The 15,925-nt window shown below is 46.4% G+C and overlaps 1 protein-coding gene across 1 annotated transcript in view; it reads right to left on the reverse strand.

Moving 5' to 3' along the window:
- LOC147684282 (testis-specific Y-encoded-like protein 4) overlaps window positions 1-15,925 on the reverse strand; it is a 184,704-nt gene that overhangs the window by 152,661 nt on the left and 16,118 nt on the right. Inside the window, exon 2 of the mRNA XM_086940149.1 lies at window positions 14,007-14,084. Coding sequence (XP_086796275.1) covers window positions 14,007-14,084 — 78 coding nt within the window. The remainder of the gene's footprint in view (window positions 1-14,006; window positions 14,085-15,925) is intronic.

Raw genomic sequence — 15,925 nt, forward strand, 5'->3', positions numbered from 1 at the left:
GTGAGCACAATCCTTTATCCTGATTGGAGAGTGCCTGTCATCTACAAGATGGCAGGTTGGCGGGCACTATAGTGTGGGCTTCACCTCGCCTCCCCTGAGAGGTGGGATGGCAGAGGTGACACACAGACTGCAATAGCAGGGTGCAAATGTTCAGGGCCTCTAAGGGTGGCACAATAAGTGATGCAGCCCTTAGAGGCCTTCCCTGGCCACAGTGCCCTTGGTTCCCATGGTACCTTTTACAAGGGACTGAAACGTGGCCAGTAATGTATGTATACTTGTAAGGCGCACTGTTACCTCGTTACGTGGCGTCCTGGTGCTGTATACCGCTGGGGAACCCGTTCTGGCTGTCCCTGTGAGAGGGCACCCCCAAGGTGAAGCCAGGCATCCCCGGCGCTGCTAGGGCCGTTGTGGAGATTAAGCAAGCTATTGCCCAGAGTTGCAGAGTGGGACCCATGGCTAGCGTAGGCACCTAGGCGAGAATTATCGAGTCCGCGGACATTGACCCAAGACCCTGCCACGTCGGGAATTGAACCCTGGTCCCGGGCCGACTTCTGCTTCAGGGTCTGCCGCTTCTAACCAGTGAGCCACACTTCTCCAGTGTGAAGTACCAGTAAGCAGGCACACTAAGAAGAGCCGTAGAGATGAAATTCCAAAATTGTGTTTATTGTATCCAACAGCAAATCCATGGGAGTGCGTTCATCCTTAACGAAGCACAGGCTGCCAATGGCTGTTTGGTAACCGGCATACTTTGCTGAAGCACAGCACGAGGGATGCACTTTCAAACATACACATGCGTGAAGGAGCGCATGCCAATGTGGAATGTAGAACATGGAAGGCATGACACGCGAGTATCAACTTAAGCATTTGCAATGAAATAGGTCTCGCATTAGGAAAGTTTGAGCTATTAGTATTGTAAATGACATTTTTATTTATGTGTTGGTTTTGAAAATAGCGAAATTAATAGCTTTGTCATTCACAATGCCAATAGTTTTAACTTTTGCAAATGTGACAGCTATAGCATTTGTAATGCAATATGTGAACACCAAGATAAGAAGTTTTAAGATTGCTTTCTTCCTAACAGGAAGCCAGTGCAGGGACTGCAGCAGGGGACGGGACGGGGTACGTCTGGGCTCATTCAGAGCCATTCTTGCAGGGGTATTTTGCAATATCTGGAGCCTAGAGAAAAGTTCTTCATGGAACGTTTTGTTTTGCACCATATACTTATGTATCTACGATAGTGTAAACACCCTATCATTGACTAGCATTGAACTATGTTATTTACCTTGTATCTATGTATCTAAGACACCTACCTTGTAAAGCGCTCTAAAAGCCACAAGGGTGTTGTTCGCGCTATATAAAACTTTCAAAATAAATGTGTTTTTACGTGACTTAGATGTATCACCAGCGGGGTTTGCTACATCAATAGAACAGAAGGGGCCCTGCGGCTGCGACAACAGGTCTCCGCAGGACTCCCTTCACTTCGTTTTACTCTGCCCCTTTTACTCAATGCCCAGACGCAGATACCTTGTAAATATTTTGAAAAAAGTTAATCTGGTACACGCTAGGGAGGCACTGGTATTCTTACAGAAAGCTGAGGAACCCTTAATACTGTGTAGCATTATGAACTTTATTAAGGTAGCACTTCGTTTAAGGCTTACTAGAGGAGAAGATTGAAATGTTTTTATTCTAACTTTAAGTGTTAAATATGGCTATATTGTTGTATTTATGTTTTGTAAATTCATTGTACAAAGAACCCTGAAATGTTTAATGACTTTTTACTATGTAATGAATGTGCTTTTATGGTGTTTTTTAATCACCGAATAAAGATTCTTTGACTGACTGAGATGTATTGTTATTACAAATAACAATGGCTTAATTTTTTTAAATAATTAATACTTTAAAAGTTATTGTAATTTATAACGGAAATAGCGTAAACTTTTGTAAATAACTTGTGAAGATTATGTTCAGTGTATTTTATTGTGACGAAAATCCAAGAACAGAAGTGAAATATTAACATCTTTTTGTGAAATTAGTAATAAAGATTGAAACATTGAGAGAACATATTTGAAGCAGTTGTTGAATGGTTGCACAGATTGATGTTGTGGTGGCGACGAGTGATGTTGTGGTGGTGCTGAGGGCGATAAGTGTGGGAGATCGATAGAGTGAGGGCGAACTGCCAAGCCATGTCTTCCCTGGACCGGAATCAAGCATCCTGGGCTAGCACGAAGTATGAGAGTTCCACTCTTCATAACCCGTACTTTGTGCGCATACCTAACACTGCAACTTTCTGTACTTCGGTGTCCTGACCAGTCTGATTGGCTAACCTTGAAAGAAAAGCTTAGTTGTGCAGATGTCAAGACATTGTGAGTTGCCACACTGTAGGAGATGTAATGTCTGGAGGTGGGGGTGTAGAACCCGCCCCTCCATCTGAGAGGAGATCTGCCCTGAAAGGGAGACTGAGCGACAAGGAGAGGTGGAGAAGATCTGTGTACCACACCTTTCTTGGCCAATCCAGGGCAATCAATATAACTTGGGCCGGGTCTTGGCGAATCTTCCTCAGAACCCGAGGAATCAAGGGTATGGGAGGAAACGCGTAAAGGAGTTTTGAGTCCCAACTCAACTAAAACGCGTCCCCCAAGGCTCCCTGCATTAGAAACTGGAGGCTGCAGAATGACAGGCAGGGAGCATTCGAGAGTGGCGAACAGGAGTTCCACACGTCCGGAAGATGTGACAAACCACCTCTGGGTGAAGACTCCACTCGTGGTCGGCAGAGAACCGCCGACTGAGACTGTCTGCACGTATGTTCAGAACTCCGGCCAGATTTGCCATCAGACAATTCTGATGGTCCTGAACCCAGGACCAGAGGCGTAGAGTCTCTCTACAGAGACACTGCGACCCTACACCTCCCTGTTTGTTGATATACCACATCGCAGTGGTGTTGTCCGTCAGGACCTGAACCGACCGACCGCAAAGAGAAGAGCGGAAAGCCCCGAGTGCTGGACGAATTGCCCGCAACTCTAGAAGGTTGATGTGAAGCAACCTTTCCTCTGGAGACCAAAGACCCTTGACCTCCGGATGAGCACCACACCTTAGAGTGGATGCATCCGATATCACTGTGGTCACCGATGGGAGTCTGAAAAGGCTTTCCTTGAGACAGATTGCACTCCACCAAGACAGATCCGCTGAAGCTTCTCTGGAGATCCTCACCGACTCCCTGAGATCTCCTTGGTGTCGATACCACTGCCTGCGGAGGCAACACTGGAGCGCCCTCATGTGCCAGCGTGCATGGTTGACCAACAGAATGCAGGAAGCCATCAGACCGAGCAGGCGAAGGACCTTCAGGACTGGAACAACCGCTACATTGTAAAATAAAGGAATCATTTCCTGTATGTCGTGAATCCTTTGTGGTGGAGGGAATACACGACATACAGTTGTGTCCAGTACCACACCTATGAACAGGTTGCGCTGGGAGGGCACCAGGTGAGATTTGGGTACATTTATCGAAAAACCCAACTTGTGCAACAACTGAGTTGTCTCTAGCAAATGATGGAGGACTATCTCTGCAGACTTTGCTTTGATCAGCCAGTCATCCAGATAAGGGAATACAGGAATCCCTGACCTTCTGAGATGTGCAGCCATCACCTTGGTGAAGATTTGAGGTGCAGTAGTAAGACCAAACGGAAGGACCGCAAACTGGTAGTGTTGCAACCCCACCGTAAAACGGAGATACTTCCTGTGCGACTTCAGGATGTGAAAATACGCATTCTGCAAGTCGATAGACACCATCCAGTCCTCTTCCAGCAGCACCTGACGAAAATGTGCAAGGGTGAGCATCTTGAACTTCTCCTGCTTCAGGTAAAGGTTCAAGATCCTGAGATCCAGGATTGGACGAAGCCTGCCATCCTTCTTGGGGGATCAGGAAATACCAGGAGTAGCATCCCTGACCCCTTTCCTGCTCTGGAACCACCTCTATCGCACCCTTTTTGAACAGTACTTTTACTTCTTCCTGAAGGAGCAACAGGTGGTCCTCCGAGCAAAAACCCTGGCAAGGAGGGTAATTGGGAGGGAATTACCGAAAGGGAAGACCATTCCCATTCTCTACGAGATTGAGAATCCAAAGGTCTGATGTAACCGATTCTCAATCTCGTAGAAAATAAGTAAGCCGACCCCCTACAGGACCCGCATGATCCAGAATGGCAGATCTAGGGCTGCTTTACTGTTGTAGGTGGGGGTGGGTATTAGAGGAGGAAGTGGAGGAGGCCTGACGTCCACCAGGACGACCCCTTTGTCTACCCCTGTAGGACTTGTACAAGGGATTGTGTTGCTGCTGCTGTTGATTCTGCTTATTGGTACGAAAAGTAGACCTTCCAAAACCCTTGTACTTCTTGATGAAAGTGCCTCTGGTCTGCGGACCCAAAGACCTTGCTGTCGCTCTGCTATCTTTAAATCTTTCCAAAGCAGCATCTGCTTTCTTTCCGAAAAGGCCTGTGCCATCAAAAGGCAAATCCATCAGAGCAGCCTGAACATCAGCTGAAAACTCAGAAGTCTTTAACCAAGCAGCTCTTCTAGTGGCGATCGAAGACCCCATGATTCTAGCCACTGAATCCGCCGTGTCCATACCACTTTGTATGACCCGACGAGCTGCAGCCTGTGTTTCAGAAACCACTTCACTAAAGTTCTTCCTATCCTCCTCAGGAAGCTTAGATGATAGCTGCTTTACTGTGTCCATCAGAGCATGAACATATCTGCGTAGTAGACTATTTATTTATTTATTTAATGGTTTTGTAAAGCGCGTAGTAACTCAGAGAGCATCCCAGCGCTGACCTGCTTCTCCAGGGGTTTCTGCCGTCTGATGAGATTATGTTTGAGGAAAAAGGAGAGTCTTTAGAGTCTTTAGAGACAAGTAGCATTCGTCGATTTTTGGGCCATACTACTTGACGAAAACACCTTTTTCGCATTCTGATCTTACTTTTTAGAGTCTTTATCTCCAGGAACCTGGGGAAAAGCACCTGCCGATCTCTTTGAGCAAGCAGCCTGAACAACCAAACTCTGGTAAAGGATGAGTCTAAAGGCGGAAAAACCCTTAGCACCCTGGCTATCAGAGCCTGGAACCGTATGCCCAGACACCTCAGACTCCAGACCATCGAGAAGCCTTTTAGAAAACTTCTCAAAACATGGATTTTCAATCTCTCCGACGATTGGACTAAAGCTTCCATCTAGCCTCCCCCTTAACACTCTGTGACCTGGTCCAAGGACTTTCAAGCGCCATGATGCTCCTTCCGGAGCGAACGCCGCGCTCTACAAATACCCCTCCAAATATCCAAATGAGTTGACAAGAATTCAGGATCTCCAGGTGCCACTCTATAGCGTCTTGCAACTGATTTTGACACAGCAGGAGCAGTAAGAGGCCTATTCCAGACTTCTAAAATAGGTTCTGTCAGAGCCTCAGTAAATGGAAGAGTTGGTTCAGTCACAGATGACGGAGAATGGAGAACCTCAGTAAGGATGTTAGACTTGTACTCCACAGATGGTAAAGGCAAATTTAAGAGTTCTGCAGCTTTTTTAATCACCACATGGTAAGGAGCCACATCCTATTATGGAGTATCAGATACAGTGGGGAAACTCCCATTCCGGTGAAAGTTCCATACCTTTTGCATCCTGCAACTCGTCAAAGTAATCCTCCTGATCCTGAAGTTAGCCTTCTTCAACTTCAGGTTCCTCATAATTTTTCATCCATAAGGCGCTGCACTCTACGCCTAGACCACGCCATCCGAATTGACGTCACCGGATCCAGTAACGACTCCGACAGAGTCTGGGCCAGCATCAAATGAGGAGCTGGAGGCGCCTTTGAATGAGAAGCTGGAACCGGTTTCGAACCACGATTTTGATCCCAAGATCGTTCCGGAGCCGGCGACGCCATGCACGGAGTTGATGACCTCGGTGGCGCCAACAGATGCCATGGAGGAGCTAGCGTCGGCATAAATGGCAGGAAAGGAGCCGAAGCATAAGCTTGAGGCACGCCCAGATTATATGACAATGGACCCATGGGACCAGCTGGTGCACCAGAGGGGTACATTGCTCTCGCATATACGACATACATGGCGTTAAGAAAATGCGAAGGGTCCTGACCTGGACCAGGAAACTGCAGGTACGAACCCACTGGCTGCACCTGATGACGACTCCTGTTCCTCGGGTTGGTGTACCAGAGTCGCCGAAACCTGAGGAGCTTCAACTTCCTCTTCATGCACCGAAGACTGGTACAGATCCGGAGACTTTCTCGATTCCGGATTCGGTGTTGGCTCCCGAGACTGTAAACGCGAGGCCTCACCTTCAGGCTTACGAGCTGAAGAGGGAGATATCATGTCCTTCTGATGTCTTCGAGAAGAAGACTTTTGAGTCCGACTCCCTGTCGGAATGGTGTCTCGAACTATGCTTCTTCGAGGAACCCGAAGCATGCCCCGAAGCAGACTTCGAAACAGACTCAGACCTAGTCTTCGTTCGAGCGTCTTGATCTTGACCTCGAAGTCATCTTGGCATCCTTACCCTTAATCTTGGCAAGAAGGAATTTCGCCTCTCGTTCACAAAGAGCCTTTGGGTTCCTCTTCGAACAGGAACGACAACCCTTGACGTCGTGATCCGAGCCCAGACACCATAAACAGTCACCATGAGGATCAGTAATGGACATCCTCCTGGCACACGAATCGCATGGCTTAAATCCAGTCTTCTTTGATGACATCTCGACGAAAGACAGCAACTCCAACAGATACAGAAAAACCACAACAGTAACAAAGTTACTATCCGAACAGAAGATCCCAAGAAACCGTTAGCGTCTGCGACGCGGAAAAAAGGGAACTGATGTGATCACGCCGACATAGGCGATGTCAGACTGAGTCACGCGCGATGCCGTGCTCCTATGACGTCGTCCAAGCCAGCGTGCTACAAACAAATTTTCCGAACGTTGCTGACACAGGGGGATATTCACAAGGTGAGGAATCCACTGGCAGATGTATCTATCAGTTGTATTTCACACACTACAAATCAAGTTTTGCATTTTTACTGCTAATAGCCTCAAAAGGTAAGTCAATATATTTTCAAATGTGGCGCACAGCAGAGTTCATACTGTGCGCAGCCGAAGATCAAGTGAGCAAACCGAGCCTCACTCTCGGGGCCTGTCCAGAGAAAAAGCAAAAGGAGTGACCGTGGGGAGCCAGGCACAGATGGGAGCTGAAGAGTGTAGAGGGCTGAACAAGCAGACAGAAGGAATCAAAAGTCACAGTAGTGAAAGAAAACAGACCGAGGCGGGTGATGGGGGGTGTTTAAAAGCACCAACCTGTTGAGCATACGCAGGCAATGGCGAGCGAAAGGATGAGCATAGAAAGGGAATGAATTAACAGTACACATTGGAAAACCCATGGCCTATTTCAATATAGCGACTGGCACGAGACAGCAAATTATGAAAGGGGGTAAGAAGGCACACTAGCAGAGGTGCGAGTAGGCAAAGACAAAGGAGGATCATGAGGGCGGTAAGATGAGTCACCATACCATGCACCCAAGACAGAGTCCGCCAAGTACCACAGACATGAGGTGCACAGGGAGAGAGTGCGAACACTACAGTGTGCATGCAGAGAGGACAGACCATGTAGTGTACAATGAATGGTCTTGTCACTGCCCAGGCTCCACGGAGACGGCTCGGTTATTGATTGCTTTCAATAAAATCCTGCATACTGGTGTACAGTGCCAGCATGGAGCTTCTCAGGGGAATCACTGCAGCCTTCGCATGACTAAGATATTTTGCCCTGGGGGGCGCTGCTACCACAAACAATGTGTATTTGGAATTCGGTCAGAGCAACGGATATCTCATTGACAGAACCAGGTCTTCAATATTCCTTTACAACAATATTTAAATGCCATGATTAACATGACTGGATGAATCGTTAAAAAAAAAATATATCATCAAGGCGCCATGTTTAATAAACACTGGTGTTCCATAATTTTAAGCACTGTTAGCCATGGCCACTGAGTGTTGCATGTCCTGCAATGATAGAGAAATGCATGAAAGTGACAGCAAATCACCTATGATCCACGTCACAAGAAGCGCTGATAAAATTGCTACAAAAACGTTTTGTCCAATAGGCCTTTATTTATGAGTTGCTTTTATGGTGAGCTATGTTTGTTTGAGCTGGAAAATACGCTATTCAAAAGTTACTTCCTAGCGTAAAAATCAAGCAGGGAAAAAAAATAAGACGAAACTTGTAGCCAAACTCACTGATGCCTATGCCCAACAGGTGAGAGGCTGTTGCATAACCTCCGGAGCTGCCGACTTCGGGACTGGGGAACCGGACTAAAGTCTCCGTGTCGGTAAAAATGTGCCTTAAAAAAAAAATTATGAACACAGACAGGCACGTGGAGGGACCATAAAAAAAGGAGGAGAGGATGGAGCATTGGTTGAATGTGGGTTAAGGGCTATTGAGGCGGACCTTGAAGTTGGGCAACCAGATTTCAATCTCCATCGCCTGAAAATTGAATGTGTCCACCTGTAATGCAACTGGTGGCAATGTAAAGCGCCCTGATACCTTCAGGGTTGAGTTCACGCTATATAATACTGCCAAAAATTTTTTTTAAACTGTTGTGAGGTGAGAGTGGCTGGGGGATTAAGTAGCAGCAAAACTGAAACAGCATGGCACTGAAGGGCAAACCCCCTTGCAGGAAGTAAACAGAACACTTAAGAACAGAGGCAGGCCAACAAAAAAAACGAACATTTGCAATGCAATAGATCTAGCATTACTGAAAGTTTGAGCCATTAGCTTTGTGTTATTTGCAACGCCAATAGCTCAAACTTTTAGAAATTCGAGACATTGCATTGTACAGTATTTTTTTGTTGCAGTGGTGTGATAACATGAGACAATCGAAGATCATATATGAAAAGATACTATCGCTCCCACAGCCGACTACAAGTTGAGCATCTCAGTCTTAAAGGTACAAAAGGGGGTGGTGATGGACAGAGCATCTGGACCAATCAAACACTCACACCCAGTCAACAGATCTGGGTTTAATCCATCACCGTTCTTTAGCCCACTGCCACTCCAGTTCAGACATGGCCCTAAGCATCCTGGCTGAAGACGGCTGATAGCCAGAAACCGGTCCTAGGATGCTTGATTCCGGTCCAGGAAAGAAATGGCTTGGCAGTTCAGGCTGGACTGGTCCCACGAGGCACAGGGTCAAGACTGATTTGCATATGGCCATGTCTGAACTGGGGTGGCTTGGTGAGCAAAATAACGATGGATTAAACGCAGATCTGGGGGTGAATGTTTTGCCATAGTGCAACATTCCATCCATCATCTTGTGTGTTCTGCTGTTCACCCTATGTGGGAAGGGTAGGCCCAGACGTGGGTCCCTTGCTCACTAAGCCTCTGGAGTCAAGCTATCCTGGCTGAAGACGGCCGATAGCCAGAAACCGGTCCTAGGATGCTTGATTCCGGTCCAGGAAAGACATGGCTTGGCAGTTCAGGCTGGACTGTTCCCCATGAGGCACAGGGTCAAGACCGATTTGCATATGGCCATGTTTGAACTGGGTGGCTTGGTGAGCAAAATAACGATGGATTAAACCCAGATCTGTGACTGGGGGTGAATGTTTTGCCATTGTGCAACATTCAGTCCATCATCGTGTGTGTTTCACCTCAATCTTAGAGTCCCATATATATTAAATCCTGTGCATAAGGCCTCCGAGACCTGCAGGGGTTGGGTCCCACTGGAAATCCAGAGAAAACTTCAAGAAGCGTGGAGGCAGCACCAGGGATGCAGTCATAGAAGAGCCAAATGTAAACTTTGTCAATATTCTTTTATTCTTATTATTTTAAAGATAGAACAGCCAACGCGTTTCGTTACTGTTATAGGATCTTCGTCAGGGCGGATAGTATAGTATAATGAGTAGACCAAATAGGATTCCAAGCGATAGGCAATCGGATTAGATGGCGCCTAATCAAGTCCAATTCAGAACGGTATTTAAGCACAGTTGCTGTCCATGTATTATACAGCCTGTAGATGGAAGGCTCCGGTTTACTCAAATCCAAGTCAGTACAAGAGTACAGAATAATCAATATTTCGAAAAGTCCATATACGTAGTCAAAGCCAAGATTGAAAATTTGTTCTATGGCGATATGTCACCTCCATATATGTATAAAGCCAATCAGTTCAAGACTCCAGACCCAGATTTGTCCAGAGATTAAGGCAATGACATGGATGTATACCCAGGAAATACAATGTGTTTCTAGTTGTCCATTTCAGTTCAAAGCGAAATTGCTTCTGCAATCCTGTTAGACACAATGATCATTCGTATAGACAACCCAACTTCCAACTGTAGCAAACAAGATAATGAAAGTGGCTCTGTTACGCCACCAACATTCACGATCACTTCTGCCAAATGTAATAAGCCTGGCGGCGTAACCTCCGTACCCGTAGTAGGGAAATAGCCTATTTAACCATTTCCGATCTGAACTGAAATGGACAACTAGAAACACATTTTATTTCCTGGGTATACATCCATGTCAGGTCTAGGCAACAAGCAAACAAGCTCTCGGCATTGCTGTGGCGTGGGGGAAGGGGGAGAGAGCGGCAGCTTTTGAAGTCTGAAGCCGAGGCACAGACAAATCGTAGTGCTCGATGTGCCCGTTGGAGGGGGAGCGGCAGCCTTTGCAGTTTGATGCTGAGGTACAGACAAATGGTGGTGTGTTATGTGGCTGGCGTGCACGCGCATAGCTCACATTAACTGTATGCGATCCGCAGTAGTTTGGTAGACTTTTTAAAACGCTTACTAAAATCTTGCTTATTTATCCCTGTGGGATATAATAGTCAAGACCTAAAAAGGGACTACAGAAAGGAAATAGCATTGGTAAGTAAAATACATTATGTAAACACCATTACAGCCAATTGGGGGTACAAGGTACTGTTTTTGGGAAAGCACACAGGCCCTGGGAATCTGATTGGCAGGGACCCAGGGCACATCAAGTCAAAGTGCATCAGTCTGGCAAAAAGTTGGGGGGGGGGGGGTGTTACTGCAACAGAAACCCAGCTACCTACAGTGGGTACTCCTAATCTCAATAATTTTCCGGCCTGTCTTGCCACCAAAGAATGTAGTCAGAACAGGGGAGTGGGAATCTCCACTATCTAGCAAAGGAGGAAGGGCCTCTGAAGCTTCCAGTCCTCGAATGCAGTGCCTGATCTCCAAGAGCGAAGACACCTGAAGGTGAGGGGGTCAAACCTGTGTAGGCTGCTGACAGACCAGTCAGTGAACACACTAGGGATCCGTAAGTTTTTAGGGGGTACATCTAAGGTGCCCTCTTGGAGTAATTAACAGATCCAGCACTGGCATCATGTGGGTTTAGCAAGATGAGCTGTTTGGTACCAAAGACGATGGGGTATGGTGAAGCCATCAGGTAGCTGGAAACTCGTAACGACGAGTAACCAGTCCATGTACTCTGTTCCGCTTTCTTGTTTACTAGTGGTATCCAAGGGTGAACAGAGCACACAGTCATATCCATTCCCACAGATATGCCCACACATGGGTATAGTGCACCAAACCGTAGGACCTGCTGTACGGGTGACTTACCTATACCACATGCAGTGTTTTCCAAGCACGGCACACAGGGGTGTGCGCCATGGCAACATTTCATTTTTCTCTGCACCAAGACATGCAGGATGCAATGGCAGTTTGCATGAGCTTGGTGAGGGACCCCTTAGGGTGTCACAACTCGAGCTGCAGCCCTTTGGTTCCAAGGCACTACGTAACAGAGACTTACAGGGATCCTAAAGAGGTACCAATGGTAGAGCAATGGCACAGTTTAGAGAAAGAAAACTGGTACTGGGGACTTTCGCAGGAAACTAGTACACTTTCAAAGTTGCATGAGTTACCAGGCAAAAAGCGTGTGTGGGGGAATCATGTGAAAAGGGGTACTTTCCTATATTTTCAAAAAGGTTTCTAGTAGGAAATAAACATGTACTTAGTATCTGGTTTACCCGCATGCACTTAACAGATCCATCATAAAATATCAACCAAGTGCATCGCTGCTAAAAAAAAAAAGAAAAAAAAAAAAAAAGAAGCTTTAAGCCCATCCTGGTACATTCGATATCATGGATGAGGGCAGGAGAAGGAAGCAAGCCACTGATCTAATTGGCGGCTGAGGGTCCTTTAAATATATTTAACTTGTGTTTTTCTGTCCCCCCCCTCTCCACGAGTATTCAAGGTTCTACGGTCAGCATAATGCAGGCCTAAATGGTCCATTCACACCAATTAGTCTATCTACACAGTGTCCACCCGACAATTGTAGCAATATGTACCCTATGTTCTGTAGCGAACTGAACTGGCACCCTCTTTCGCACTTCCACATTTAGCTTATTAACAGCAGCACATGGTATGTGGCAGAATGAATGCCACAATCAACTTGAAACTCTTCTCTGTGTTCACCCAGAGTCTTACTACAGGGTGCTCCCAAGCATTCATGCTCCCTGATAAAATCCCAGGCTCTGCTAAGACTCCTCAAGTGCCAGGCTGTCTGCTCTTAGGCAGCACTGCGTCTCTCCACGATGGTGGCTGCCCACTCCACACCTCAGAGGATGGTGGCTCTCTAGCAGGTAAGGCCAGTTGCTTACTGTTTTCGATGTATCCCAAGGGCTATAAATCCTTCGCGCGGGTGCCTAATGTGCTGTAATTGCGGAGGATAGGAGATCACAACTCCGATCAGCTTCATTCCCTTGTCAGTCATACCACCTTAAACCAAATGAAGCAGATCCCTAATATGGCTAGGGATATTGAAGTGATGGGGAAATGAAGTGTTCCCTGAAACCAAAAAAACAATAAGTTCTGCAAGCAGCAATCACGAACGAGTGCAATCACTTGAGGAGAGCAACTTGTGAAAGCCAGGAGGGTGGATTAGAGCAAAGGTCCTGTGTTCTGTGCAGAAGACCACAGACCGCAGTGAGCTCAATAATAGGACTAGGATGAGGGAAACAAGAGGTAGGGGTAAAGAGCTATGGGTGTGCATTCACTCTGTTACAATAAATATTGCCATACAAGCTGTTTTGACTTACTGATCTGCTGGTGCGATTTCAAATAGAGCAAAGCTGCACTTTATAGCATTAACCCGGATTGCACCACTAGCTCCAGCTCAGATCTATCATACACCATCTTAAGAGAATAGCAGATCCTGGCAAAACCTACAACTGCCAGCAGCACTACCACCCCAAAAAGACATCAGATAGATCTAATAGCCAAGAGAAGCAGGCCCCCACTATTGGAGGATATCAGCCTACAGCACCAGCTCGGATTAAAACACCCACGCTAGTTTTAGCGGATGTAATACTCCGGCAGTTCTCTGGATCTGTTATTTTAAGGGTATGTCAGTCCTCGGAACGAGTTTTGATCAAGAAGGCTTGTCCTATTGTAACACGTGCAACCTCTTAAAAAGTAATGTTTGATTTATGCAAATAAATACCTGTGATTTAAGGACATAATTTTTTGGCGCTGTTCAGTTGTGTGGTACTATGTAAAGTGTATTTATTACATATAGATCAAAAATCTTGGCAATATAATTTGATTGTAGTTATTGTACACAATCCCAATTGGTGAATCTCTAGAAAACTGGTCACGGACCGTTGTGTTTACTCTCGTATTGTGCCCAGGTCCGCATTGGCGTTAAGGGCTACCCCATTAGCTATGATGCCTATTGTAAGATGATCAGACCATGCCCGAGTCCCTGGAGAATGCAAAGTTACTGGAAGGATGTGTCCCCAGCACCATCTATCTCTGAAGAAGGTCTATGTTACAGTAAGAGGATGGCAGAGCCCAGCACCTTCGCTGCCGGACAGGTGTTATGCTATCCTAAGAGGGTATCAGACCCCAGAACCAGCTTGGACTCATCCATACGTACACCATCCACGGGAGAAGACTGACATTCAACAAACTCAAAGAGCCCAGGCCCATTAATCTCGAGATTTAAGAGGGACTTTCTTACCTGCAAGTTTGTCATGTAGCTCAAAGTGTCCTCATCTCGGTCGTCAATCATGGCTGAGAGCTGGGGGTGATTCAAGAACTGGGATGTCTGTGTCAAGGAAAATGTGCAAGACAACAGCAGAACTAAAACTAAAATGAGAAGTGCCTCACACACCAGACAATGAAGAAAAGCTGAGTGAATCTGTAGTAATGACACGATCAGTCGATTTGTTTCATCTCTTACTAGCAACTGAGCAGTACGCAAACCTCTACTCTTTCCTCATCATTGAGGACATTTCATCATTTTTGCCTAACATTCTACTCTTAAATGCTTGTACATTAGGAATGAATATTCTTAACACACACTACACATTCTCAGTCTTACAACTATTAAATTAACAAATTACTTGCCTTGGGTAACGCCCTATTTGGGTAGAGATGATCTAGCTGCTGGCTCCTGAATTTATGATTACCCCCAGGAGTCAGATGGATTCTGGAAACCTTTTGATCTGTGACTCTCTGCGCTGGTAGGTGGAGTCATGAGGCTCTGCATCAGCAATGCTAGGAAGTGTCGCGCACAGTGACTATATAGGCACCACCCCTAGGTGCCGACAACAGTTACTTTATATGACCTTTCCTTGCAGGAGTGCAGAGCCACAAAGGTTTCTACTGAACCAGTGTGCAGACAAAGCAAGTCATGGGATACCCTATATGAAGAAATTGGTTCTCAAAGCGGGGAGGATCGGTAAGGAATCTGCAGCTAGGAGGGGAGTTTCTATCAAATAAGGCTTTACCTAACTTGTTCATCTGATAGAGGCTGCAAACTGCGTAACTTAGAATACATAACAAGTAATGTCTATCTGCAGGTGGGTCTGCAAACAGATTTGACCAGAAGCCCTGTAGGACTCAACAGGTAAAGTGCCTGTACAAAGGCACAGACTGTCCAGGGAATAGTGTTTGGTAAATGTGTGCAGAGACACCTGTGTTGCAGCCTGACAGATGTCCAGGCCAGAGACACTGGATGATAATGCATAGGTGGAAGCCATGGCTCTGGTGGAATGAGCATGCAAGGCATCTGGGGGCTGATTCTAGGTCAATACGTAGCTAATCTTAATGCAAGGCACTATACATTGTGAGAGGGTCAGTTTCTGCACAGCCCCTTCTTTGCCCCAATGAAAATGATATTCCACTGGATCTCTCTGACATGATCAATGTAGAAAGACACTCTTTTTGGGTCCAGTCAGTGGGGGGTCTCCTCTTCTTTGAAAGTAAAGGGGGAAGCAAAGAAGGTAGGCAAGGAGATGGTCTGGCCCACATGAAAAGCTATCACCATCTTTGAGAGGAAAGAGACATGTTCTCAGCAGCGATTTGTCGGAGGAATTAAAAAAGGAGGTGGGGGGGGGGGGGGGTTAGGAGGAAAGTGCTTGCAGCTCACTAACCCCTCCCGGCCGTTGTAAAAGCAGTTTTAAGGTTAATGACCGAAAAGTGTAATTAAGCAAGGGCGAACACAAGGCTGGTTAACGCGGAATGCACGCACCACTGGGGTATGTTGAAGTGTTTTGTATGGAACATATCCTATAGTCCCTTCAGAAACAGGCAACCGCTGATTTGAAGGGGGGGGCTAATCCAGCAACTGCAAAAAAGCCGATCTGGCGACAGGTTCTCCTTAACGTTGTATGCAACACCTAGGGAGACAGGTTGAAAAGGGCCCACATCCGCCTCTGAAGTAACTATACAACAACAAATGGTGTGGTGTCCTTATAAGAGCGCATGGGGGAAATACCAGTAGCTACTCTAATGATCCTGTTTGGAATCTGCTGGTGTGTCTCCTACTAAATCTGGAAAATTCCAAGATATAGCAGGGAGAGGTGGCCCTCCATCAACCAGTCTGAAAATAGTGGTATGGGAGGCAGGGTTTCTGGTAAGGGATCAAGCTGAAGG

This window comes from Lissotriton vulgaris, chromosome 10 (assembly GCF_964263255.1).
Source record: "Lissotriton vulgaris chromosome 10, aLisVul1.2, whole genome shotgun sequence".
Taxonomy (NCBI): domain Eukaryota; kingdom Metazoa; phylum Chordata; class Amphibia; order Caudata; family Salamandridae; genus Lissotriton; species Lissotriton vulgaris.